The 27,919-nt window shown below is 42.0% G+C and overlaps 1 protein-coding gene across 3 annotated transcripts; it reads left to right on the top strand.

Moving 5' to 3' along the window:
- Nucleotides 1-982: 982 nt before the first annotated feature.
- Nucleotides 983-25,374, top strand: RBL2 (RB transcriptional corepressor like 2). 3 transcript variants are annotated; one of them, XM_061355409.1, is made up of 23 exons: nucleotides 983-1,278; nucleotides 2,857-2,987; nucleotides 4,144-4,344; nucleotides 5,789-5,853; nucleotides 9,866-9,994; nucleotides 10,876-11,036; nucleotides 11,136-11,200; nucleotides 11,882-12,068; nucleotides 13,887-14,053; nucleotides 14,828-14,937; nucleotides 15,605-15,708; nucleotides 16,074-16,211; nucleotides 17,009-17,173; nucleotides 17,727-17,838; nucleotides 18,418-18,690; nucleotides 19,208-19,251; nucleotides 19,339-19,482; nucleotides 20,075-20,251; nucleotides 20,465-20,536; nucleotides 20,921-21,038; nucleotides 22,011-22,213; nucleotides 22,634-22,798; nucleotides 23,710-25,374. In XM_061355409.1, the coding sequence occupies exons 1-23, from the start codon at nucleotides 1,090-1,092 to the stop codon at nucleotides 23,878-23,880; spliced, it is 3,291 nt and encodes a 1,096-aa protein (XP_061211393.1). In that variant the 5' UTR covers nucleotides 983-1,089; the 3' UTR covers nucleotides 23,881-25,374. The 3 variants fall into 3 exon arrangements, with proteins under 3 accessions (XP_061211393.1, XP_061211392.1, XP_061211394.1); XM_061355408.1 differs by having other exon boundaries at nucleotides 19,208-19,482; XM_061355410.1 differs by lacking the exons at nucleotides 983-1,278; nucleotides 2,857-2,987; nucleotides 4,144-4,344; nucleotides 5,789-5,853; nucleotides 9,866-9,994 and adding an exon at nucleotides 10,028-10,468 and having other exon boundaries at nucleotides 19,208-19,482.
- Nucleotides 25,375-27,919: the final 2,545 nt, after the last annotated feature.

Consider the following 27,919-nt stretch of genomic DNA (forward strand, 5'->3'; position numbering starts at 1 on the left):
TAGACCTAAAAGTATCTTAACCTTATGTTTTCCAGTCACTTGCTTTCCTTGTATCAACATTACCTACAGCCTAACTAACCATCAGTTTTTAATGCTGCAGTGGAATGAGCCAGACCCCCGAGTTGTCCTGGCAGGTCAGGGGGCCAGCTTCCACTGCAGACTCTGCACCATCTGGTGCTCTCACTGCTCCCTAAACATGCACACTGGTGACCTGGGAAACAGCTCGGGTTAGCCAAACCAGCATTTGAGATGTGTCTTTTTTTCCCGTGAAGCTCTAATGGTTGGTGGCTTAGAAATGTAGAACAAAAGGAAACAGTAAATCTCTTAATTCCCATGTACCAGCTCTACACCCATCTCTCCTTTAAGGTGGGTGTTGCAGAGTCCTCTGTTTAAATGCAGGGGCCTCAGGAGCTCTTCCCACCTCTCTCGTGTTGCTGTTCACCCATTGGTACCCAGTTGTCTTCGTTATGTTCACAGCTATTTGAAAGCTTTAAATTGGACACAAGTGATTCATATCACAAACCAATCTTTATTATTTTGTGCCCTTGTTTTAAAGTTGCTTTTTTTTTCCTTCGTAACAGCCTACAACTCTTCCACTGTATTTGTCTTTGTTTACACTTGGCTGTGTGAAAGCCCTACGCAGCAGCTTTCAACAGAGCTTGCATCCATTGTGCTTGGTTTTCCTGAGCGGCTAACCGGTACCATGTGTGTGGTGCCTCTGCCCGTCTCACGCCCGGTCACTGACCAGTGCGTATCCCGCGTTCGCCACAGTGGTAATTAGGCGCGAGCCTGCGCTCCGCTACGTGTGCGCGGCGACGTCAGTTGTACGCCATGCTCGCCCCTGCCGCCTGCTGGGAGCGCTGCCCGGGCCGGGGCGGGGCGGGGGCCCGGGGCCGTACGCCTGCGTACTCTGAGGGCGGTGACGGGCCCTGTGTCCTCCCGCCACCCAATGAGCGGCCGCGTTAGACGGCGGGGGCGGAGCCCGGCGCCGGGGTGTTTTGATTCGAATGCGCGTCGCGACCCCGAGGGGCGGCGGCGCAGGCGCAGTGTGCGGCGAGGCAGAGCTGCCCCCTAGCGCCGGGGCGCGGCATGCCGGGCGAGGAGGAGGAGGATGGCGAGCAGGGGGTCGGGGGGGTCGCAGCCCCCTCCCCGCCGGCTGAGGAGGGGGACACCCGGCAGCGCTACGAGGAGCTGTGCAGCAGCCTCAACATGGACGAGCGTGCCCGCTCTGAGGCCTGGCTCAGCTACCAGAGCATGAAGCGCAACTACACCCTGGAGGTGAGACGCGATGGGGCGTGGGGGCAGCGCCGAGGCGACCGGCGCTGGGCTCGCAGCCCAACAGGACGGAGAGGGTTAAGTGGGGGGGAGGAAGGGGGACGGCCCTCGAGGCGTGGTGGCCTCTCCCTCACCCTGTCCCTGGGGAGGCGCCGTCGGGGCGTTACCCCGCAGCCGAGCGCGGGCGCGTTCCGTCGCCTGCCCCGCTGCGTGGCTTCGGCCCGGCCTTGAGTCCGGGGACCGCAAGAAGGTGGCTCCTCAGCCGCGGAAAGCGCCGCTGGGGGACATCGCTTCTCGCGGTTGCGGTGCCCGCCCGCCGGGGAGCGCAGCTTCCCGGCTCCGGCCCCAGCTGTGACGGGCAGGGGTGACCGCTGCCAGCAGTTGTGGGGGAGCCGCGCAGCGGCGATCTCCGGCTCTGCAAGTGGGAAAATAACCGTGATCCTGAGTCACTGCAGTGAAAAGGTGTTAAAAGCGATCGTATCGCTGGGCTCTTGCGGCTGTCCGCTTACAAGCGCACTTTAGTTGTCTCAGTGAACTCTTATCAGTAGCTGTTCAGTTGCCCACGTAGATGCTTTCAGCGCTGTTAACAGTAAATTTGGTTCTGAGAACCTGACACACGGCCCCGTGCAAGTTCCTTAAAACGGTAACGCAGAGTGGCGGGAGATGCTTGTTACCGGGTGGGTTTTTAAAAATCAAGGCGGCTGTTACGATGAAATTCTGGAGTCATCTGGAATTCTTCAGGGCTTCCCACCCCAGGAGCCGACAGCTCTCAACGCAGAGCTACAGGAGTATCCCCACACGGGCGGAGAGTGGGTGGTGAACCATCGGTGCCTGGAACTGTGTGGAGGAAGGAAGTGGTGTGGCCTGAAAGCGCCTCTGTCACACGCTGCCTGTAACCATCGGAAACGGGTTGGAAAGCTCAGGAAGAGAGTTTGTGTTTGTCTCTGAAGTGTGTGCTAATCTGGCCCCGGGAAAGATGTAGCCTAAGAAACCCACAGCATCGAATTCAGTGTTCTGTGCCCACAGTCCGTCTTTTCACTGGCCTTCTCCAGTTAAAACATTGGGCTTTAATCGAAGAGAGAGCATAAGATTTAAAAAGTTTTAACCGGAATTAATTTCTGCCTTGAAGTACAGGTTGAGTAACAGTTCTGTTGGGCAATACAGAAAAAAAAATTGAAACTGTTTTTCTGTTCCTACTGTCTGTTCAGGGAAGAATGTTCTGATTGTAACGAACTGTAGCTTTTGTATGTTTGTTGTTTTTTTAACACCAAGGCAGTACAGAATGTTATGATAGGAGAAAAGCCACAGTAAAAATATTTTGTTAACTTTGGATCAAGAGTGACATTTATACAGGTAACTGCAGGATTAGGTTTGACATAGTTCAATGTTTATCAGTTTAGTTTTGTTGTAGCTAAAATCATAGAATAGCTCAACTTTAAAACAGCAGCTCAACATTGCTAGTACTTGAACTTCGTTCATTTAGGACACGGTCCTGTCCCTTTTCGTTATGTTGGGTGCATAGCTGAAGAGGGTGTTTTTCTTCTCAATGAAGTCTTAGATGCTTGATGTTTTAATTCACAGGGCAATGATCTGCACTGGCTAGCATGTGCCTTGTATGTGGCTTGCAGAAAAGCAGTTCCCACTGTGAGCAAAGGGACAGCTGAGGGAAATTACGTATCTTTAACCAGAATTCTGCGCTGTTCAGAACAAAGGTAACTTTTTGCTCATTTTTAAACACAAGATCTCAAAGACTGCTTATCAGGTTGTGAAATCTAGAAATTGAGAACAAATGCGAAACATCTGTCTTGTTTCCTGCTTTTAAAGATAAAATTTGTATCGCTGGAATCTTTGCGTTATCAGATCATTGCCATGGAAGTAGAACAATTCCATTTGGTCATTACTGTGTTGTAAAAACACTGGTTTCAAAATCAGAGATTTACTTCTCTTTCTTAAAGGCAAAAGAAGCCTTTCTTTGAAAAATAGTCTGTTTTGGAAGAGTGTGCAAAGTGTGAACTTCTCACATGAGAAACCATCTCCAACTGGCTGTGAAAATACTTTTTGGAAGAAGACTTCACTTTTTACATATTCTTGCTTTATGAAACCGAAGTGATGTCAGAATCTGATAAAATTTATATCAAATGTTTATGTCCGTAAAGCACTGAATAAAATGTCCCTGAAACTATTTACTGTATTTATTAACAGTCTGATTGTATTGTAACAATTTAGCAGATTACATAAAAATTAAAAAGGAATCGTCTTATACAGTCTTGCTCCCCATCTCCTTCACTGTTGTAGCTTTGCTGTTGGTTTACATAATACAGAAATGTTTCTTTTTCATAAAAAGTTAGAAATTCAGGAATTTAATGTGGATAAATTATTTCTGTGATGTGGGCTATCAAAGATTAGTAACTCCAAAAAAGTGGGATAAATAAAGGACTGAAAAATAAATGAAAGCCAAATTTATGAAGTGAATTGTCTTGAAACTCAAGGGGTTTTCATACTTTGTAGAATCTTCTCAGCATTGTAGAATTTAGAGTTTGTTCTATTTAACTTAACAAATTATTCAGAAAAATGAAGGAAATCTGCTTTTAGAGTAATCTGACTGTTGTAGCCGATTGTGCCTTTGTGAGCAAAAACCAGAACTGTGAAACATATTTAACATAATAATCAAGTGAAGATCTAAAAGTATTTTGCAAGCTGTCATGTTTATGGGTGAAGGATGGGCTCTGAGTACTTTATCATGATTGCAGTACTGCCCTCTTACTGGTAGTTTAGGAAGTAGAAATTGCAATTTTGTTAGAAAATGAACAGTATATTTCTGCAAAAATAGCCCAAAACTTTCAGATTTAATCTGTTTGGTGTTTTCAGCTTGATTGAGTTTTTTAACAAGATGAAAAAGTGGGAAGACATGGCAAATCTCCCTGCCCAATTCAGAGAACGAACTGAGAGATTAGAGAGAAACTTCACTGTTTCTGCTGTCATTTTTAAGAAATACGAGCCCATTTTTCAGGACATTTTCAGATATCCTCAAGAAGATCAACCTCGTCAACAGAGAGGGAGAAAACAGAGGTATGTTCCTGTTATTTCTAGACTGGTTTTAAAGCAGAATAGAGCAAAAATGTGATGGAATTGCCTGGGGTTTTTAGTTGTATTTTGAGTGCATTTTCATTAAAATATACAGCTTATACTGTTCTATAATTGGAAGAGTAAACCCCTCTGGTGGCTAGCTTAGATAGTAAGTCATGAAGTAATTTTGAAGATTAAGCTGGAAGATGGTGCTTACTAATTTTGGGGTGAAATGTATGTTAATTTTGACATTTAAACTATTCTTTACATAACCAGCTGGAGTGACAAAATTAAAAAAAGATTAAGGCTGAGCAAAACACTGGAGAAATTGAAAAGAATATCCTCACCATTAATAGATTTTTGCCTGAATGAAAGAATTTAATACTAAATACAGTCTTACAAAGAAAATGTGATAAAGACTACTTGGTTTTGAGGCTGACATGTCTATTTCACAGTGTACAGTAAACAACTTTAAAAGCAATGCGATATTAGACACAACATATCTCTAATGCCACCTTTGCTGCTCTAATGCTTTGCTGTCCTGGAGATGAGCTGCAGTATATGAAATAGTACTTCCAGTAACCTGTTACATGGAAACAAGGAATGCCATGGAGTCATAAAAATTGGTGCTAGGGGAGGGTTTTTTGTTTGTTTTTAAATCCATGTGGTAAATACTTAAGCATAATTTCCAGTTGTGGTGGGGAGTCTTATGAAATATCTTTTATTTGAAAGCATCTTAAAAAAAGACTGGCAGAGGAACTTGCTTCTGGTAATCATTTAATGTATTTCAAAACTCTGTATACTGTATAAAACCCTTTACAAAATGCTTTGTTAGTACAGAGATGGTATTCTGAACACACAATTCTGAAAGTTTTGCCCGTGACAAGTGTATTAACATCAACGCACTGTGTAATGTGTTCCTCCAAGAACGTATACCTGCTTATGTTGTTCAGAATGCTTTTGAAGAAGGAATTTCAGCTCTGGCTCTCAAAATATTTCAGCTGACTCTATGTACCATTTGTTGTGTGAAAAAGCAGAAAAGATGTTTTCTTTAGTTTTTAAATTAGGATATTTATCTGTTCTTTGGACATAAGATCACAGTTTTGCCTTAAAAGAAAACATTTAGGCCAGCCATGTTTAACATTAAATTTACAACGATTTTCTGCTTAGGTCTTGGCCTGTTTTTAGTGGAATCTGCTCTTTGGTCTGTTGTAGTGACATTTGGGTCATTACATGCCAGCTGACTAGGGTTCCACTTGTGTCTGTACTAAACCAATTCACAGTTTACTTTATTAACTCTAGTCAGGTTTTTGTGGGAAGAGTGTAAGATTTTGGCCACACTGCAGAGAAGCTTAATTTTCTTTTAGAGTGATTCAGTGTTGCATGATGTTCTATCTCAGTTCGTTGAGCTTATTGGCTGTCTTCTTGCTGTATTTTTCCCCAAAAGGCGACATCCATGTACTGTGACAGAAGTTTTCCAGTTTTGTTGGTTGCTGTTTGTTCATGCAAAAGGTAAGAGATTTGAAAGGGATTAAATATAACAAACCTGTTTTTTTTATTTGTTGCCTTATATTAGTCCTTAAACACTGAATTAGGTGCAGGCATTTCTGAATTCAGAAATGGAGAAAGGGCCTTCATAGAACAGCCTGAAGACAGAATGTATTCTGTTTTAATTTCCCCAGCTGTATATTTTACCACACTACAAGTGAGTTGTACATCCAAATAATTTGGCAGCTTTTATGTGGAGTATTTTACAAAGTTTCCAGTGTTGTGGAGATCTGTGCTGTAATTCCAAGGGAAAAAGATAGCTTAGAATTTTAGTTAATTCATATTTAGGTGGTGTTGTAATTAGCATAAGGTGTATATTTATGTTTGCTGGGATACTGCACATACTTGATTTTTTTTCCCTATAACTTGCTATAAATTCATCATACAATTCTGGGCGTGAATACTTCATGCTAGTATCACAGAGAGCATTCTTACTCTTTTAATAGCCTTTTTGTCTCCCTGCCTTTTTTAAAAAATGATTGTGCAGCAGCTGTATCAAATAAACATATGCATTACTAAATAGGTCTGCGTATGCCTGTCTGGTATTGGTGGTTTTCCCTTGCATTTTGGACATAGTATATATATAAGCAACTGTCTTGGGGACTCAGAATCCTTCGGAACACTTAAGGGGATCCTCTGTTAATATGCTTCTAGATACTATGTAGAAATAATGTGATGAACAAACAATACATTCTAATATATATATAACCTTTATTGTAAAAGCAGTCTTAAAGCTAATAAAAATAGCAGCAGATTTCAGCAGTTTTTCCTCGATAATGACTGATGGGAGAAAAAGCCTCAGGAAGGAACAGGATTAAGTCCTATTTTAGGCTTAAGTTGTTTAGTCATGTCACGTATAGTATGAAGTCTTTCCTCATAGAACGTGCATCTTAAACAGAGCTTCTACATACCTGGGGCTTTATTCACATACTGCATGAATGAGTGTTCACTGGTAATTCTGTGTAAGATAGTGTTTTGAGGGAAATAAAGACAAGATTTGTATTCCTCACTGAAAGTCTTGTACATTCAGGTCCATTGATAAATTTCCAGAAACTTTTTGTACTTTTTATAAGATAACTTCTAGTAGAAGAAAACTGATAGCTTAATTTCTACAAAGAAAAGGATAAAAGGAATTTGGGTTTGGGTTTGAGGTACATGGTAGGGTGGCTTTTTTCCAGGTTAAAAGGGAATCAGTGCTAAGATCCCTGCAGTGTGCTGTGATTTCTGTAATTGGCTGATTTTGAGGATAGGAGAGAGCAGGCTGACGTAATATTGCGTTATCTGCAAATAATAATATTATTTGTTCAACACAGATCAACCTTTTTTTCTACACTGTGCCACATTGCAGAGGGTTGCTAGCAGCTTCTTTGTGGAAAAGTTACTGGTAATGCTGTCAGACCCGAACATCACATCTTTGTACAGATATCATGTGGTATTGCACAAGTGCTCTACTGAACACTGCCTTACATAGAAGACGCCTTTTTGCAGTAGGCTGCAAATTGTGTTTTACTGGGGAAGAGAGATTTTTCCCAAAGAGGTGTGTTGCTTGAAACCCTGAAACACAGCACGCTTTTCCTTTTTTTTTTTTTTTTTTTCCTTTTCATCCAGAGTAGCTCTCTCCAGTAGTATGAAATACCCATTCATATCCACTGAGTCCAGAGGAGAGTTAGTACTGTACTCTATTTCCAGTCAGTCAGGACTTCAGTTATTCAGCATAGTTAGGCAGCTGAGAGAATAAGTAGGTCAGTCTGAAAACTCAGATTTTGCTTTTCCCTTCTATAAAGTCCCCATTTCTTTGGGTTGAGAGTTGAGAGTTGACAAGGTGCAGAGGGTCTTCAGGCATCTTCCTATTGCTAAATTATTGGCTGATATGTTTGAGTAACAAGATAACCAACTGACTACATGTTAATTAGTGAGCAGTTTCAGGCATACAAATTAACTTTGTAGAGAATGCCATCTTGGTAACATATCCAGTTAAATTTTGCAAGAAGAAGGGACATTTACAGTAATTACAGACTTTAAAATCAGTAAGTGACTAGTGGTAAATTCATTAAAATGTGGCAGCACAAAAATGGAAGCCAAATGTCAACCATTTAAAGCATTAAGCATTCCTGTTTTTTTCGCTGTGGTTGGCAGTAGTGCTTATCACGGCAACCGCACATCAGTGGCAAGTTCAGGCTTGTCTCTGTGATATTGCTGCAGGCTTGAAGATCATTGTGCTCACTTTCTCAGATGCAGAAAGTGCAGGTCTCATTCGTACATCTGGTGTACTCTGCGAAGTAAAATAGCAGGTTTGGTTAGCAGTACTTTAGCTGTTTTATTATTTGGTACTAGGTTGCGGAGGGGAGTGGTAGAAAGCTGTTTGAAATGTCCCTAATTATTTTTATGAAACTACTGGTACTGTAAAATTAGATTTTGTACTGACAGTGATGATTGCCATGCTAGACTTAATGGTTATGAAAGTGAACCTGTGTTATGTGAGTTACTTTAAGGTTTTTATAGATTAAATTTTGCTATTGTATTTAGGACTTCCATTGTTTTGTTTTGAAACTTTCATGATTTGGAAATAACTGACGAATGTGTACATTTGATTCAAATTTCATGTAGACTTCATTATTTTAAATAGTTCCAATTATCTGCATTGAAATTCTTTTTTATTTATTTTTTTATAAGCATGGAATTGGGAAATTGAACATAAATTTGAACAAACTGCTATGTTACTGGTAGAAAAGTAACAGTAAATTAGGAAGATTCTTTAATCATATATACATTTTAATGTGTTCTAAGTGAGTTTATTACAATATGATCAATTTCTTCAAGGATTTAAAGCTGTTCATAGTGGGCTCAGCTGAGTGCTTTGGATTATACCTGGGGGTGAGGGGAAAGAGTAGAAAAGTTATTAGTGTTGAAAGAGTGATAGAAAATCATGCTGTACATATAAATTCATGGGATTGTGATTTATGAAATTAATTAATGGTACAGTTTGTTTTACAATCCGCTTTATAGACGTGGTCATTGCTCTAAAGGAATATCATAAACCTAAATGAGTTTGGTAGAGAGTAATGAATCTGCATATAACCTTTGTGAAAGGTGGTAAGAGAGTGAAGAGGTTACAAGGATTCTTTTCTACAGGAAACTAATAAACACTTTGGAGTTATATGAAACAAAGCTACACTGTAAACCCGATGAGAGATACACATTTTAACTCTTTCATAAAGCGCAAGAGAAAGAAAGTTAAATTTATTACTGTTTATGATGAGCATGCCTGCACCAAAATCTTGTAAAGATAACAGGTTGGTAAAGAGAAATAATCCCATGACTTTGAGTGAAATACAGATTCACTCTGGAGAACGGGAGAAATTGAAGGAGGGACAGCACTTGTTCTAGCATATCTGGGCATGAGGGTGTAGCCTGACAAATGTTCAAGTTCTTCGCAGCGCTGTACACAATGCAAAATTGGGGATAAGACAAGTCTCAGTCATAGCACGTTCTTCCCTTTCATAAACTTTTAGACCAAGGTTATCCTTCAGGCACATAGAGTAAGAATCTGCTGAACTACGTAGCACTGCCAGACTGGGGATTGTTTGGGTAACAGTTTTTTCTCCCTTGAGGCAGTTGCATGACACAGTTCATGCTGATTCAAGTTATTTATGCACTGAATTATCAGATTACTGTGAACGAGGGAGTCTGCAATATCACATTTATCAGTGTTTTGGGGAGGTTTGGTTTCAAAACTACATATTTGAGTTCCTACACAATTGCTGAAAACAAAAGTATTTCACTATTTGCTGCATTTTATCAAGTTTGTGTCTGCTTTACTACCTGCATTTCCGTCCAGATGTTTACAGTCACCAAAATCTGTGTTTCCAAAACTCTTGTTATTGATTATAATACAAATATCAACATTTTCTTGGTTAAAAAAGTTTTAAATCTATGATAATTTTAATTAATGGTTTATGTCTTTCTAATATTGAAGGTAATTTTCCGATGATTAGTGATGACTTGGTCAATTCCTACCATCTCTTGTTATGTGCATTGGATCTAGTGTATGGAAATGCTCTCCAGTGTCCAAACCGTAAAGAACTTCTGAATCCTAATTTTGCCGGTATGTTGAAAAAAACCTCTTTATCTAAAGTCTGCAACAACTTTTAAGGCTACTGAGATGAGTATGAATCTATGTGGTCGAGAAAATCCAACAATATTGATTTGAAATATGTGGGAATTAAGGTTTTCTGCATCTGGCTATACAGATTTCTATTCCTGTAGCATAACAGACTGCTGAATTCTGTTAATAATATACTAAGTTAAGAATTCAATTTACTATGGCAATAACCATTGAAGGGAGTTCCCAAGTGAAAAATGCCAGTTAAGGACATTTTGGTGTCAGTGAAAGAGCACGTAGGGGGACGGTATTGCTGGGGACAGTCAGACTGGAGAGTTCCTGTGAGGCAGCAGTTGGGGAAGACCCAGTGCTAAAAAATGAGTGACAGTGTGACTGTTTCTCATTTCTGGATTGCTGCTGCTCTTGTGAGAGAATAGAAATGTAGGTTGATTTGATAACCGCAACTGCAAATGACTGGTGAGAAGTTCCCACTGAATTTCTGATGTAATTCTTTCCAGACTTAAGAGTTCAGTTTCAGTGCTGTACAGTATTTGCATTTGCTTTGTAGTGGTTTGGATGTGAACTGGGACCATTATCTCAAATTTATTTGACTAAATATTACAGTTCACAAGTGTTTGATCAGCTTTCTGTTAGAGCTGACATATTTAATTTTTATGACTCAGTATCTAATCTTTTTAAATCTCTGACTCAAAATTGATTTTTGACAACATTATCAAATTGAGTAGGCGTTATAATTATTCTTTCAAGGGAATGAATTAGCTTATTTTAATTTCACACTCTGTAGACTACACAGCACAGAATTTAAGTTTAATAAACATGCTATGGATTTGCAGAATTAAATAATACAGTATTCTTAATTGTAGGTCTGCCTGAAGACTTTCACAGTAAGGATTATAAAGTATCATCTGATCCTCCCTGTATCATTGAAAAACTGTGTTCATTACATTACGGATTAGTTTTAGAAGCAAAAGGCATAAAGGAACATTTTTGGAAGCCATATATTCGGAAGCTTTTTGACAAAAAGGTTGGTCAGTAAATTTGTGATGTAGAAAAATTTCTCTTCAGATCATTCAGAACAATTTTATGCGCTGAAACATCCATCCTTTTCTTCATTGTCTTACAGCTTTTGAAAGGAAAAGATGAAAATCTGACTGGATTTCTTGATCCTGGGAACTTCGGGGATAGCTTGTGAGTCATTGGATTTGTGGTTTGGCTTGCATCAGTATCCCTGTGCAGTAGCACACTGCATTTGCAGGATGATCTGTGTCTCAACAGCAGTAGTAGCAACTAGTTGACTTGCATATGAATGAATATTTATGCGTCATTACAGGCCTGTTTGAAAGAGGAATGGTTCTTCAGGGTGGTATTACTTGATTTCTTCTTTTGTTCTTCATTTTCTGTGTTTCCGGGGTTTGTTTTTTTTATATAACGCAATGGGGACACATTGAGTGACAAGTGAGAGGGGAAAAAATGGGTTTGGTGGCATTTTTTTCTTTATAAACTTAGAGATGCCTGTAAGACTTACTTTCTTTTAAATGGTATGAAAATATTAAGTATAGTTTTTGATTTTATGCTGCTGTTAAGTTTTGAGATGTTTCAGGACAAATACAAGTTCTCGGTATTTTATTACGTTCCACCTGGAACTATACTGACTGGAAAGCCATCAGATCTAATGGGAAAATGATGTCCTTGTCAGTGTTATGTTGAAGATACTGTAGACTTTAAAAGAGCTCCAATGCTCAAGTCAGGGTTAAAGGAAGTCCTTAAGTAGACTTCAGGAGGCTGGAACTGTGTTTGATCAGTAAGCAGGTGACCAAATACTGTCTAAATAAAAAGGGGTTTGTATCTGTCTTTTCCGTTCTGCTGTAGCAAAGCCATCAACAAGGCCTATGAAGAGTATGTTCTGTCAGTAGGAAATCTCGATGAGAGAATATTTCTTGGGGAAGACGCAGATGAAGAAATTGGAACTCTCACAAGGTGCTTAAATACAGCTTCAGGAACGGAAACAGCTGAAAGAGTACAAGTGAAGCATAACTTGCAGCAGCACTTTGACAGGGTGAGTATCACATGGTTTGTGCTGCAGGTTTTATATGGAGAGTAAAATGAGTTAGTCTCTCATCACAAGAAGCAGCTACTAAAAATTACTATCTTTATTGTTTAAGGTGAGTTAGATATTGTAATTGATCAGAAATAGTGTTTACTTTGGGGGGTTTTGGTCAGGATTTCTCCATGCATTTGGGCTTGCTTTGATAAAATCCACTACAGAGAATATTTAGGTAATTATCAAAGTGGGACCTTTAGGTAGACCTTTAGGTGAAGATTTTCAAGCACAATAGGAGGGGCAATTCTCCACAGGTGTTCAGCAATACTGGGTTGTCTTGCAGCTGTTGGGGCTCTCTGTACTTGTCTGTGCAGCTTCCCCTTCTCTCAGATCTCTGTCTCATATGCAGGGTTGCTTGTTTAACACATGCAGAGTGATGTTTTCTTTTGACAAATGTCCTTCAGGTGTAGCTGTTACATCTGTTCACAGCCTCAGATAAAGCATTAGGGAATGGTTTTCACCTCACTTGCCTACAAGTGTGATACACAGATACGTCTTTATATATGAGTAATGAAGTAGCACAGAATATGGTCTTTGGGAGGATAAAGAACACTATGTATTTCAGAAAAATAAAGTGAAGACCTATAATATTACCAGAGCCTCCATATGACTAGAGCAGCTTCTGAAAACCAGGCATTGGCTTTGAATACAGAATGCAGACACATATACCTATGGAAACAGAATATCAGAATGTTTTGAAAGATGGACAAATTCTCTTAAAAAAGGAAGGAGACAAGACAGGCACATAAAGAAGGGTGTAAGCTGTATTAGCACAATTAGAGCAAAAGGGTGAAACAGCCTAGGTCACTGGATAGGTATGTTATCTTTTTCCAGAGGGAGAGCTGGTTAATGGCTTTCAATATTCTGGAGAGAAAAGGTCCAAGTAACCATATCGGCAAAACTAGTGCAAATAGATAATTCTTAGCTGCTGATCTGTTATAAGAAAAAAATCAACCACCAAGTTGCGCTGTGTGCCAGACTCATTTAGGTTTCTGTAGTGCTGACACAGTGTGGCCTGTACAACACAGCAACTTGCAGGTGCAGTGCTTAGGCTGTTGCGTGCTCCGAGTGTCCAAGGTGGGGCTGGGGGAACCATGTTTCTGGCAGGGTGTGAAGGCAGAAATAAACCACACTTACAAATGTGGAGGAGAAACAGAAGGAGCATTGTGAGCTAGACTTCATGGTAAAAAGACAGCAAAATGTAATGCATTTATTAAAAAAAGGAAAATATTTCTTGGTTAAGTGATTGTGTGGTTAGATAATTAGAAGATGCATTGGGTTTGCATTGAAGGAACATCCTTGTTAAATAGTTTTGATGTGATGGCTTGACCTGATGTAAATGAATTAAAATGCTAATCGGGAGGACTGTTCATGTTAAGCATTAAACTTGCTGAAAGGAAACCCTGGCTCAGTACACTTTCCCTATGAGCTACACCTGCCTTCGTTACTCAGGGTAGGAGGTGACTGCTGGGTGTTTAGGGTTTTTTGATTGGCCTCGTTGTTTCAGTTCCCACCCAGTACTTGGATTTCAGTGTGAAGTTACATCCTCCCTGTTCACCTTTATATAGTACTGCTCGATACAGACACACCTGTCACTGGGGGCTGTTTTCTGAGACATCACTAGTTTGGGCTGTTTGATACTCAACCATTTCTCCCAGGCATATATCCTAACACAGGGTAAGAATTCTGCAGACTGCCACTTCTGTGGTTATGGCCTGTGTCTTTAGTTTTCTGGCAGTGCACAGTTATATGCTTAATTTTTTGTCTTTTTAGTCCAAATCACTCAGGATTACAACCCCGCTAACTGGCCGCAAGTATATTAAAGAGAGTAACCCATATGTGACACCTGTTTCGATGGCAACATACAGCTTAAGCCGCCTTCACACAATGCTGGCAGGGCTGAAAAATGCCCCCAGTGAAAATCTGGAGCAAATACTCAGGTAAGTTTGATATTTCGCTACCAAACAAACCTGTTCTTTAAAAAAGTTTAGTTTTAATAGCAAATGTTAATGCTGAACAGTGGGATTTGAAATGTGAGTCAGTCTTGAAAGGTTATGGAGTAAAATAGGACCTAGAGAGATAGTTAAATATTAAGGACATTGTTCTCTTTATTGAGATACACTTATCCTTAAGGGACTGATGGCTGTAAAAATATACCACGTTTAAAACCCAGCAATTCTGAGTGTCTCTAACAACAAACTACTAATACAAAATGTCAAGACTTTTCTTCTTAGCAAATCTCACCACCTAGCAAATGGCTCCCCTTTGTAGGAGATGCAACATAAAATTTATTCTTCATGTAAATAAACTGTTGCTTCAGGTACAATATATTAAAAATCAATTTTTATATCATGTGGAAAATGTTTAAATATTTGTCCTCCATCAACAAAAGATGTGTATATTTACCACAAAACATGCGTATCACAGTATCACAGTATGCTAGAGATTGGAAGGGACCTCAAAAGATCATCTAGTCCAATCCCCCTGCTGGAGCAGGAACACCTAGATAAGTATACAATAATAATGATATGCTGTGGCCCTTTACAGTACAAATGCAGTTAGGGCACCTATGGGTGTGTTCATATTGTTCTACAAGATATTTACAATTTCAAACTTTCATCGTATTGTAAAAATAATTATAGGTTTGGGTTTGTTTGGTTGTTGTTTATTTTTTCTTAGCAGGAATAGTATGTTAACCATGTTTCTATTTTCAGGTCATGTTCCAGAGATCCTTCTCAATCTATTGCCAACAGAGTAAAAGAAATGCATGAAGTATACTGCCAGAGCACGCAGGCTGAAGGAGAATTCAGTAATTTTTCCAAAGGTGGGTAACGTTTTACTTATACAGATAAGAATTAAAATGCCTGTAAATAAGTACATTAATCTCTTGTAACTACCTTACAGGTCATGCTTTAGCACAAGTGTCTTCTCGATTATTTTTGTCTTTTCCCGTATTGAGACTCAGCAAATTTCAACCCTGCATGCAAAATTATCATCAGCCTTAGCTTAAATCACTGGAATTTGATGATACTTTCAGTTCTACAGAGCAAATGAAGAGCACTGTTCAGGGGAGCACCTTCTTGATCAAATATAAGGATAATTGTGATGGCATGGATTTCTGTGACAGTAATTAATTGTAGTCTTTGCAAACCCTACAGGAAGTTGGATCCATTTAAGTATACTTTCCAACGTATTTATTAGCTTGAAATATGTAGATTAGAGCAGTATCAGGGATTGTTCTTATAGATGGTGTCATCATCAAAATCTGAGTTCAGTAAAAAGTTATTCTACATTCAGCAGTCAGTGCCAGCACAGGAGAGGGATTCTTAAGTTATCTTTAAATTAACTGGTTTAGTCCTGAAAGTACTGTAGCCACAGCAGCACAGAAATCCACCCAGACTACTAAATAGTTGCATCTCTGTAGCTTAAGATATATACTGTAATTCCTTTATTGCATTTCTCAGTACTGTTTCTACTTAAAATTCCTGCAGATGTTGCTAGTAAGCATTTTCGTCGTGCTGAGGTGCTATACTACAAGGTCTTGGAGTCTATCATTGAGCAAGAGAGGAAGAGACTGGGAGACACTGACCTATCTGTAAGGAAAACTAAACAAATTGTACCTCATTTCTAAAGTTGGACCTACAGAAGAGAAAACCAAGTGTAGAGCACAGTATACAGCTCTGTAAAATGAGGTTAAATCTCTGAAACGCTGAATGAGCGTAAATCTCTGAAATACTGAATGGAAGAAACTGCACAATCATTTCTGTGTACAAAGACAAAGATACGTGGTATTTTTAATGACTGAAGATGCCTCATTTTGGAGTCTGTTCTGTCTCTTATCAAATAAGATCTCTTTCAGTAAGTTTGATAATCTCACTGCTGAGGAAGAATAGAAAGTTGGTTTTTTTTATTTATAGTTTCGCTGTAAATTAAGAATTAAAATTTGCAACCCTCTTGCAGGCAATACTGGAGCAGGATGTGTTTCATAGGTCGCTGCTGGCATGTTGCCTTGAGATCATTACCTTCACGTACAAGCCACCTGGAAACTTCCCATTCATCCCTGAAATATTTGACATTCCAGTGTATCATTTTTATAAGGTAAAGTGTTTGATAGCTAGAAATGCCTATCCAGTCATGAGTAAGTCATGTTAATGTACACGCTAACTCTTCATGCTCAGCTTTGCCTTGTCCCATAACGAAAAAATACTGCACAAGTGTCTGACACTCTGGAGGTAGTCTGGAGTTTCGTACATTTAACAGTTAACACAGTGTTAGCAGTTTAACACAGCAGCGATATCCATGTATCCGTATAGTAATTGCTGGATTATCATTGTATCATAAGCTACTGTTGCAGCAATTCCAGTATCTGAAGGGGGCCTATAGGGATGCTGGGGGTGGACTCTTCATTAGGGACTGTAGTGGTAGGACAAGGGGTAATGGGTTAAAAGTTAAACAGCGGAAGTTTAGATTGGATATAAGGAGGAAATTCTTTCCTGTTAGGGTGGTGAGGCACTGGAATAGGTTGCCCAGGGAGGTTGTGAATGCTTCATCCCTGGCAGTGTTCAAGGCTAGGTTGGACGAGGCCTTGGGTAATATGGTTTAGGGCAAAGTGTCCCTGCCCATGGCAGGGGGATAGGAACTTGATGATCTTAAGGTCCTTTCCAACCCTAACTATTCTATGATTCTGCAATAGTGCTTGAAAGTGAAGTGTTTGTTTAGAAAGATACAGCTGTCTTCTGATAAAAGTGTAAGCTAGCATCTCCTTGAGTCATAGTGATGCAGTGTTAATGTTTCTAACATTCTCCTCTTCCCTGAAAATCAGGAGTTCTATCTTTCTGCAAGAAGAAATGCATAAAACATATGTACTACATTGATCATAATTATCCACCTTGCAGGTAATTGAGGTTTTCATCAGAGCAGAGGATGGCCTTTGTCGGGAAGTAGTAAAACACCTCAATCATATTGAGGAGCAGATCTTGGAAAGCATGGCCTGGAAACAAGAATCCATAGTGTGGGACAGAATCAGAGATAATGAAAACAGGGTTCCTACTTGTGAAGAGGTAAATGCTTCTTTCTATGTGTTACATAGTTCTCCCACTCAGGACAGTTAGAGAGGGGATGTTATACCCTGAAGAAGAGGCTCTACATGTCCAGATCTTAATTTCAACCTAGGAGGTGCTCAGTCCTGAGGACACAGAACTGTAGTGTGCTCTGGTTTGTTCATGTACAGCGCTACAGAGATGGCCAAAATGGAGAAATGCAGCCAAGGTGATTATCACCCAGTATTTGCACAGTGTAGCAGAACAGGGAACAAAATGGGCAACGAGGTGGAGGGCTGGACCAGTCACTTGTGCTTGAAGAGGTTACTAAACAAGAGGAAACATGGTAAAAAGTAGACTTTTAATTGTAGTCACAGAAAGATTCTTTCACTACCATATCTTCTCAAGTAGGACAATGGCTACAAAGTTTTAGTTAGGCTGATGGTAAGTTTTCCAGCATTTTTTTTTTCCATGCAGTTTTGATGTTCAGAATTGGCAGTATAGAAGCTTTTAAAAATGTGTTACGTAGTCACTCTGTGGTAGAGACACTCTACTAACAGTATGAATATTGTAGGTAATGCCACCTCACTATTTTGAGAGGTCTGCTGGGAACAGTGTTGTGGGTTCTCCGTTGACACCCAGACGAATAAATGAGGTCCGTGCTGAAACTGGAGGACTAGGGAAAGGTAAGGCTTTTGAAAGTATAGCATACTTGCATGTCTTAAAACGTAGCTTTAATTTTTCATCTAAGTAAGTGGTGTACAGCAAGGAATCTGCATTAATGTCAAGGTACAGTTAATTGCAAATACATTGTACGTGGCATTTCTAGTTCAGCTGACATAGATATGTGATGCATCCATTAATTTCAGCATGAACAAAAAGCTATGTGTACGAACAGCATGTATATCTGCATACATATGTATGCGTTAAATAATACTTAAGCATATACGCTACTTATGTTCTTAACGGTAGCACTTGAACAGTTTTGCTTTACTGTTTACACCACAATCAAAGCTCCACTTACATATTTAGTTATGTGAAGTCTCAAACTTGTTCTCTGATAAATAAAACGTAATGCATGAGCTTAGAAAAATATGAAACAGTATTATTTGAGATGCAGTCATCTCTAAAAGCAATTCTGCACACAAAGACATGATATGTTTTGGTACCCCTTAGATTTCTGTCATGTATTTGTATAATATGGGATTATACAACAAGAGTTAAATGTGTGTGTGTGTGTGTGTTTGTTGTTTCTTAATGCACAGGCCTTTCATCCCCTTCGACCACTCTGTATGACAGATACAGCTCTCCTACAGCCAATCCTACAAGGAGAAGGCTGTTTGCTGATAACGATAATACCTCTGAGAGCAGCACTCCAGTGAGAGTTTCCCAACAGCCCGTGGTGAATACGGTGCCTGTGCAGAACATGAATCCTGAAGCGATGTCAGTAACCCCAGTGCCTGGCCAGACACTGGTTACAGTGGCAACTGCTACCGTAACAGCCAACAACGGGCAAACAGTGACAATACCAGTACAAGGTGAGAGAAAAGCTACCATAGCATTACTGGGACTTGCTCCCATCAGAGTATTAGCACACAGTAAGGAGGAGGGGGGAACAAGTACACCAGTGAAGAAAAAGGATTCCTAATTGCGGAAAATTGTTTGAATAGATGAGCAGAAGCTAGAGACAGAACATATATACAAGGATGTTCTCACTGCCAGCATTTGCCTTCTAGAACTGAGTGATTTCAGCCAGCCTGCCTTCCTGAACTGGCAAGGGATGGAGGTTGTATAAAACCAAGTATAAAAAACTTGGCTCAATTTCATTATCTTGTAGTCTTCTTATGATGAAAAGTCCAAAGTATTTTCATGAAACAATTTCATGTATAATGTACTAATAAAATTAGTTGCTTATAAAATACTGAATTTAAAAATAACATTTAAATAAAACAACCCCAAAAAAAACAAACACCCCACAACAAATCCATAACCATCCAGAAACACCTACCCACCCAGAACTTGGTCTTACTTCAGACTCTTTTCCTTAAATTACAGGTATCGCCAATGAAAGCGGAGGAATAACTTTCTTCCCAGTCCAGGTAAATGTGGGTACCCAGGCTCAGGCTGTCCCTGGCCCCATTCAGCCCCTCAGTGCCCAGGCGCTTACAGGTACCTTGAACACCCAGGTGACAGGGGCTACACTGCAGTTGCCCAGCCAGGTCACCGTGCAGCAGATCTCTCCTGGAGAGCAAAGGCAAACCCAGCCCTTTACCACTGCCACGTCCATCAGGCCACGGAAGATGAGCTCGCTTTCACTCTTCTTTAGAAAGGTAATTTTCTGTCTGATTTGTGCTTTGCTTACTTAGTATTTTGGCAAGACCTCAGTGATTTTTAAAATATGTAATTATTACTACTACTACTAAGAGAATATTCCCTTTCAGTGTTAATCTGTACCTTTTGTCTGTCCATACACATACCCGGAGAGTAGTTTTCTTATGCAGGCAACTTCTCACTAGCAAAGGAATGGACTCTCAGACCATAGTTGTGAGGTAGATTCTGTACTTGTCCAGGAGGTACTTGAAGGTGTCCTTTTTCTTTAAGGCTCTGCAAAAGAAAGAAATTGACCTTTGAGACACTGTGTTTTATCAAATACACAGCAGTTGCTGTAGGCTGTACACTGCCCCTCCTGTGCTTGGGAGAACTTAGATTTTAAGCTTAAAACAAATGTTTTCTTAGAATCAATTCCAAAACTGAAAACATCTATTTCTTTGCACCAAAAAAAAAAAGAAAAAGAAAAAAATTTACTCTTTTTTTGGCTTATCATTCACACAAATTTTACAGGGTGTGTGCAGGTCTGAGCTGCTATTGAGCTGGGTGAGAAAAGCTGTATTGCTGGATCCTGAGCGGTCTCCCTTTCCACAGGTGTACCATTTAGCTAGCGTTCGCCTGAGAGATCTTTGTGTCAAGCTTGATGTATCTGATGAGCTGCGGAAAAAGATCTGGACATGTTTTGAGTATTCCTTGGTACACTCCCCTGAAATCATGATGGACAGACACCTGGATCAGCTGTTGATGTGTGCCATCTACATAATGGCTAAGGTGAGGTGTGAATAAAAAATCCAAACAAACAAAATACCTGCCTAGGACTTAATGCTGCAAACATTACAATTCCTAAAAAAAAAACAAACAAATCACTGAACAACAAAAACAAAAACCAAAAAACCCCAAACCAATCAAACATTACAGAGAACCACCCCCAAACTACTAAAAACACCACAGAAAAAACATTAACCTTTTCTGTCTTTCTCACAGGTGACCAAGGAGGACAGATCCTTTCAGAACATTATGCGCTGCTATCGGACACAGCCACAAGCCAAGAGTCATGTAAGTACAGTTCATATTAAACAGCATGGTTTATTAAATGCCTTGGGTCTATTTTAGGAATGGATCTCTTTCTGAAGTAAGAGCATTCAATGAATGCAGACTGTGAGCCATTCTTACCAGACAGCAGTTGATCCAAAATCCTGCATTACTGAAGCTTTTCATGCTAGACTAAACCTAAAATAGAAAATAGCTTCAGTTAAAATTGCAAACGTAGTGCCTTTTGGATACACTCCTCTCAGGAGGCTGTCTTTTCTCCCGTAAGCATCAATGCAATACCATAATGAGTTTCTAAAAAGCCAATGTATCATGCAGGCAGTTGTTTCTTGAGTACTAGCTGCCTACTTGACCAGCCTGCCTTTGCTGTGCTCCTCCTTCTCCCTACAGGTATATCGGAGTGTCCTGATAAAAGGCAGGAGATGTCGACGCCGCTCTGGGAGCAGTGACAGCAGCAGCCAGCATAACTCACCTACAGACAGAAGCAAAGAGAGGAATAAGGAAAGAAGTGAGTGATTCCAAAGTCTAAAAGTTTGGGTTTAATTCCATTTCCAAAATCATGTGTATAAAGTAAGAGTTGGATTTTGTGTCACTCAATCCCAAACAGTTCTTCTTTGCTAAACTTTGACACAATTGAGGAATATACTGATACCGTGTAAGAGTTGTTGTAACTCAGGGTTAGTATTATATCACTTTGACAGTTTGGAATCAATCGCCACATGTGCTTCCCTGTAGAGCTTACCACAGTGGCTGGCCTGAGCTCTTGGAGCTCAGTCTGTACAGAGAACACCTCTTTGAATAAAGGAAGGAAATCTGTGCTAGCTTGTGCTCACAGGTACTCTTTTACTTACCACAGTCATGGAGCTGCAGTAGTTTCTTTTGCAGCAGCTGGCTGTCTCCAGAGACAAGGACAAACCAGGCACCCACAGCACATCTGATAGCTCTGCAGAGACTTTTCCTTGACATTCAAACCCACGTATTTTCCTTGAGTTAACCTTTATAAAGAAAAGCTAATGAAGTAATACTGGATATTCCTACCACTAGTTTTCAAGGTACTAGGAGCTAAAAAAAGCATACTGTTCCCAACTTGAAATGGTGCCAGTTTGCAACAAGAAAGAGCTACTGTTAAAAGTGCAGCACAAATGTAGAGTTGTAGCTCTGCTAATATTGTAACGAGACTGAGCTTATTACAGAAGAGCCACTTGTTTATCCAGTAAGAAGCTAGAAATCAAACGTGTTTGTGTACATGTCCTCAGCACCACACTGCTCTCTTACGGGGCTGATACTGCTTCTCCATAAGGGAGGCTGCTAAGTGAATCCCATCAGCATTGCTGATGCTGACAAGACTGGATTCAGGGTCGCTGTGCTGTGATTTAGGGGTGGGGAAGGCAGTGGCTGTACAAGGCTGAAAACCTGGGCAGAGGTGACTGGATTGGGTGAAGGGGATGTGGCTGAGCTCAGGAGCTGCTCCTCATTGCAGGCAGCAGAGACTCCAGCCCCGTGATGCGATCCAGCAGCACCCTGCCTGTCCCACACCCCAGCAGTGCCCCCCCAACCCCAACCCGGCTGACAGGGGCCAACAGCGACACAGAGGAGGAGGAGCGAGGGGACCTTATACAGTTCTATAACAATGTCTATATCGAACAGATCAAGGAATTTGCCCTGAAGTACACCTCAAATGCAGTAAGTAAATTCTGTGCTTTTCAGCTATTAAGAGATTTTTTTTTTACTGTATCTGCAGTGAAGTGCTCTTAGTTAACTCCACTGCAACCAAACTCCAGGGATTATATTTTTATGACATCAATTCACCTGAAGGACACACTCTGCCGCTAACACACCACCCACTGTCAGCCCCTATTGGCTGTTTCCTACTGTATGCAGTAGACAGCACTAAACAGTGTCAGCTGCCAGCCTCAGACAGCATTAGAAAAGTAAATCAGAAATAAACCCCCCCAAAACCACCAATCTGTCCAAATGACATGGCACAGCTTAGGTCTGTTCTAAATGTGTATGATGTGACATGTGGGAAAAACTGAACAGAGCTGAAAAGTGACCACCTCACAGAAGCTGTGCTTTGCAGTGTGCTTTTCCCTCTCTCTGCAGACCGACTCCCCTCCTCTCTCTCCCTACCCATTCGTGCGGTTGGGCTCCCCTCGCCGTGTGCAGCTGTCCCACAAATACCCCGTGTACATCTCACCACACAAAAATGAGTCCGCACTCTCTCCTCAAGAGAAAATCTTCTACTACTTCAGCAGCAGCCCATCGAAGGTGAGGCCGAAGGGTCTTAGTTTGCTTCTGTAAATCCTTAATTCTACCTTTTCTTTGTGGTAGTGAAACTGGAGAAGGTTGTGCCATGCACCGTTCTGTTTACATGGTGTAACACATGCTTTCTCATCTGACCCTCTTCTGACTGCCCATTCAGGCATCTAAGAAGTTGTAAAGCAATCAGGTGCCCGTGAGTACTGTGTACTTTTTAAAATTACTCTTTGTACTGCAGCACAAGAAAGAGTCAGGAGGCCAGCGATGGTAACCTTTGCTTTCAGATGGGTTCCTTGCTGTGGAGCCTGTCCAGAGAGAGCACCAAGTACAGTCCTATCCTCTTGCCTGCCTAGTGGGGAAAAAGTCCCCCAGCTCTTACCACGAGAGGATTTACCAGGGGAATGTGTAATAGGCTGCATCCCATCATCCCTGGCTACAATGAATGAAGCAGAAATCTTCCCTGGGAAGCATCTTCAGTCTTCACAGAGATCATGTACCTGTGGTATAAGATAACATAACTATGGGTGGAAGCCCTGTCAGCACTCCATCCCTGGCACTGTTCAAGGCCAGGCTGGACAGAGGCTTGGGTGACATGGTCTAGAGTGACGCATCCCTTGCCCGTGGCAGGAGGGTTGGAACTAGATGATCCTAAGGTCCTTTCCAACCCTGACTATTCTATGATTCTGTGTCAGAACAGCAGACTTCCTTGAGTAAGACAGGAGCATACTCTGGTAATGGAGAGAGCAGGACAGTGATTAAGAAAGTTGGTCTGTCACAGGAAGCACTTTTTGCAGTGTAGATCTCCAGAAATGAAGCATATGTGACCCCATTGTAATGCAATTAAAACAAGTTCACCTTATATTCAGGTAGTCACAGTAACGAGAGATTAATTCTACTTTTTCCCCCCCTTCTCCTTCCAGAGGCTAAAGGAAATTAACAGCATGGTTAGAACTGGAGAAACTCCAACAAAGAAGAGAGGCATTCTCTTGGAAGATGGAACTGAAGCACCAGCCAAGCGCATCTGCCAGGAGAATCACACTGCTCTGCTAAGGCGGCTGCAAGACGTAGCAAATGACCGAGGCTCTCACTGAGCCCAGTGTTCCAGCACAGGTATTCCTTCCTTGTTTCCGTCCCTCCCTGCAGCTCCACCAGCCAGGCTGTGTCACCCAACCTGTGGGGTCACCAGGCCATGGCACATGTCCTCAGCCATGCTCACCTCTGTGCTGTGGCCAAGCCAGTCCCAAGGCAAGCGGCCCAGCACTAGGCCTTGGCTGCAGAGCAGTGAAGAGCTTTATCTTGCTTGGAGAACACACCCCTAATTCCACTCTTTACCTTGGGGCAGGTATTTACCTACATTTGCTCTGACCTGTCCCCTGACGCTGCTTTTACCAGTGCTTCACCTTTGGACTGGGAAGTTACCATGTGTCAGATCTGGGTGCAGTGCTCCCACAACACTCAACAGTGCATTCGTTTTTAAATAAAGACCCCCACAAAACCAGTGACTTAAAAGTGGTATCTATAGGGAAGTCTAGTTCAGCTTGGAGAGGGAAGACGGGGAATAGCCTTTTGGAGCCCCAAAGGAAGCTCCAAGTGGATTGTTTCCATAGTCAGGATGTTCTTTGTGCCTCTGAAAGCCACCCCCTGGTTGCTGTGTCAGGCACTGGCTGAGCCAGCTCTGGACTGAGCTGTGAGCAGCAGACAGTACTTGGGGCCAGGCTACAAGCATTAGCGGTGCCTGTGAGGCAGATCTCTTTGGCTGTACATCGGCAATGGCACTTTCTCCTCCATTGGAATAGCTGTTCTGAGGCTGACTGCACCGCTCTCTGCAGTGAAGCGAGCTCACCCTTATATTTATTTTCCAATGGGCAGCCCGCAGCTCCCTATGGCAGAGAAGGGCGCTGGGAATCACTGCAGCGCACTCAGCCTGCTGGCTTTTGTGAAGGAATTTTGTGTGTTTGTAATGTGCCTCCAGATTGGTCCCAGGATGTTGGGAGCTGCCCCCTGGCTTGCATGGCAGGAGGACAGTGGTGTCCAGCTCTGGAAAACTCCACTGGGCTGCTTGCTTGTTTCTAAATGGCAGGGCTCAGGGGGTGGGTTGGGTTTTTAAATGACTTAAATCAGGCTTTCCCCAGCAGGGTAAGGAAGCAGTGCATCCACTGGACTTCCTGGTCAGTTTCATTTAAAATAGTTCCAGGATGCATTAAGCATACCAGCAACCAGCACCATTCACCCACTGACTCCTTGGTGTACAAGGCACAGAGGTGCTTTTAGTGCACCATGCAGCCCACCCAGATTCTAGCAGGTTTTGTAAGAAAGCAGAAATTAAAAGCTCAGAGTTACAAGTCATTCCTGCTCCTCTGAAAAATGAGAAAATTTAGGACTTAATTCAGCTGTAAATTCAGTTAAAGTAAAATAAAAGCATCTTTTGTTCTTGCCTGCATAACAAAAAGGCTGAAGCTAAGAAATCATGTAGATGTTTCTGTAAAAATATTTATGAACTCGTCAGACAATTCTTGATATCAGTTACATTACTTTGTATGAAAATACTGCAAGTTATTTTTCAATAAAGAATTTATAAGCTCCCAGTTCTGTGTTCTTGTGTGAAAAAGCAGCGTGCGTGCACAGCTAGAAACAGGCTGTGGCCCTCAAGCACCAGTTAGTGCAAAACCTAAATACCAAGACAGCCCTGTAGCTGGGCTCCGTAAGGCACTTGATGCACTGGAGCTTGCAAGAACTCCAGTCAAACACTGCAACCAATAGGTTAAAACTAAACTGGAATAGTAACAATTAAAAAAAAATCACCCTAAAAGAAATAAATGAGTAAAATAAGTATTAATAAAATACACTTCAGTCCCACAGCCGGGGATTCTCTCTGCCCCCTTTCAGTCATCCTGTTTCTTCTACACATGCTTCCTCCCATTGCTAGGCTGGGACTGAGTGCCAAGGGATGGGCAGGTCCTGGACTGCCCCTGCTCTGGTGGTCTTGTGATGTAACCCCGTGCCAGCAGACCCCTTTGCACACTGGCTCCTCTGTGCTCACGTCTGAGCTAACTCGGGGAATGTTCCAAGAATTCTTAATTGAGGTGCTAAGAACTGGTTCGGCTGCTGGCAGCCGGGTGCTGTATTCCTACAGCCGAGCACATGCTCCAGTTTCTGCCTTGGTGGCCCTGGCACTGTTTCCGCAGCTGCTGTTGTTTCCATCTCTTTCTGAACCCAAAGTGCAGTCACCCACAGCTGTAAGCCCTAACAGAGGTACAGCCTGTACTTGTGCTTTAAACAAATGCTAAAAGAGTTCCTGCCACAGAGGTGCTCCAAAGGAGGAAAATACCAAAACCCCAAAAGTTTGCAGTAGCTTCAACATACTATTTAAAAACTTAGCACAGAATGGCTCAGTTAAAAAGGGGGCTACAACCAGGGATGTGCCATCGCTGGCAGTGTTAAAGGCCAGCCTGGACAGGGCTTAGAGCAACCTGGTCTAGTGGGAGGTGTCCCTGAACATGGCAGGGGGTTGGAACTGGATGAGCTGAGCGTCCTTTCCAGCCCAAACCAGTTTGGGATTCTACAGCCACCACCCACTCCAGCTGCAGATTAACTGTTGAAGGCTGTCTGGGTCACCTGCAGTTCTCCTGCTCTACAGAGCTTAGAGCTGGAAAGCTGATATTCAAAGACACCCCCTCATCTCAGTGTTGGCAAGGACCTGGGTTTAGTTTTTAATTTAGTGATTTACCTTTACCAGGAAAGGTGAGTGCTACACTGGGAGGGAAGGATTTGATTTCAATGCTATCTGTTGAGTTCTCACTCGCCCACCTTGTTCCCCTTGTTTCTGGAACAGCTGCTTCTAACACACAGGAAGACACAGTCCTTGTTCTCTTCCCTTTCTTAATCTAGTAACAACAACAAAAATCAGGTTACTCATTCCAAACTAAACAACATTCCCCACTGTTTAAGTAAATAAAATCATTTTCTCTCCAGCAAACTGCTCCCAGCATGGACGTAGCTTAGAGGAACCCAGCCTACTCTCCAGCCCTCCAGAGGGACCAAACAGCTCAAAGATAAACTCCACTCAGATAACCATCATTTCCAATGCATCATTCCATTACTCTTTGTCACTGTTCTTTCTGTGCTGTTCTCTAAGCCCCACCTCATCTCCAAGCAGTCCCGACGTAACACTCCCCATGGCTGCTCTGTACCTGGGGCTCCCCCGTGGATGTGGGGACATTCTCCTACTCCTGCAATGACAGTTGTGGGGTCAGCCCTGTGTCTGCCCTGCTGCAGCCAAGATGAAAGAGCAGCCCAAGACCAGAAGGGATTAAACTTCTACATGAGCCCTTTGCTAAGTGGCTTAGGAATTTGCAAGTCAGTGATTTATTACAAAGGCTTCTGAATAATCATACGAATAAACCAGGAGGAGCTGCCCCACTCTGCTCCAGCTCTGCCTCCCTGCCCAGCCGGTGCATCCTGCTCTGTCACTGCGCCCAGGCCCTTTTTTTGCTTCATACCAAGAGGCCTTTAACTAAACTTTTCCAATGCTCAACCCAATGCATTTAAATTCTAATTTCAGCCTTCCTGAGAAAAGTGTAATAGGAATGACAGCAGCAGCAGCAGAATTAATGTTCACAGCGCTTTAGTGGCTGCACTCAGGCTGGTACATGAGTCCTCAAAAACTGATCCCTCCTATTTTCCTTGAAAACCCACAGCACCACTTCCCAGGCAACGCAAGTTCAGCTTTCAGACCAGCTCCTCCAGTTCTGTTTTCTAGTGCCCACTCGGCAATTCCAGGCACCTGCAATTCCTTGTATCCTGCCAGGTTTCCAAAACACACCTGCTAATGGGCCCTCGATGCCACGCACGGCTGCAGGCCAGCAACTGAGCCAGCCCTGCTCCCTCTGCATGGGGCTGCAGTGAAGCTGGCTGCTGCTAACCCAGGTTTCACAAGTCCAACACAGTTTTGAATCCCACCTCAGCTGCACTGTGCCCCGGCCTAGAGACCTCCCTGGCAGAAAGCACTACTGGAAGCAAACTGCTCAACAGCAGGGGCATGCTTGATTGAAGCCATGTACTTGTTCAAAAGGCTCACCAAGCAGTGGCACACAACATGGAGGATGGCCTGGAACTGAACTGAACAAATGT

Source organism: Neopsephotus bourkii, unplaced genomic scaffold (assembly GCF_033783945.1).
Source record: "Neopsephotus bourkii isolate Nb327-2 ecotype Australia unplaced genomic scaffold, CSIRO-AGI_Nbou_v1 NB_797, whole genome shotgun sequence".
NCBI lineage: Eukaryota > Metazoa > Chordata > Aves > Psittaciformes > Psittacidae > Neopsephotus > Neopsephotus bourkii.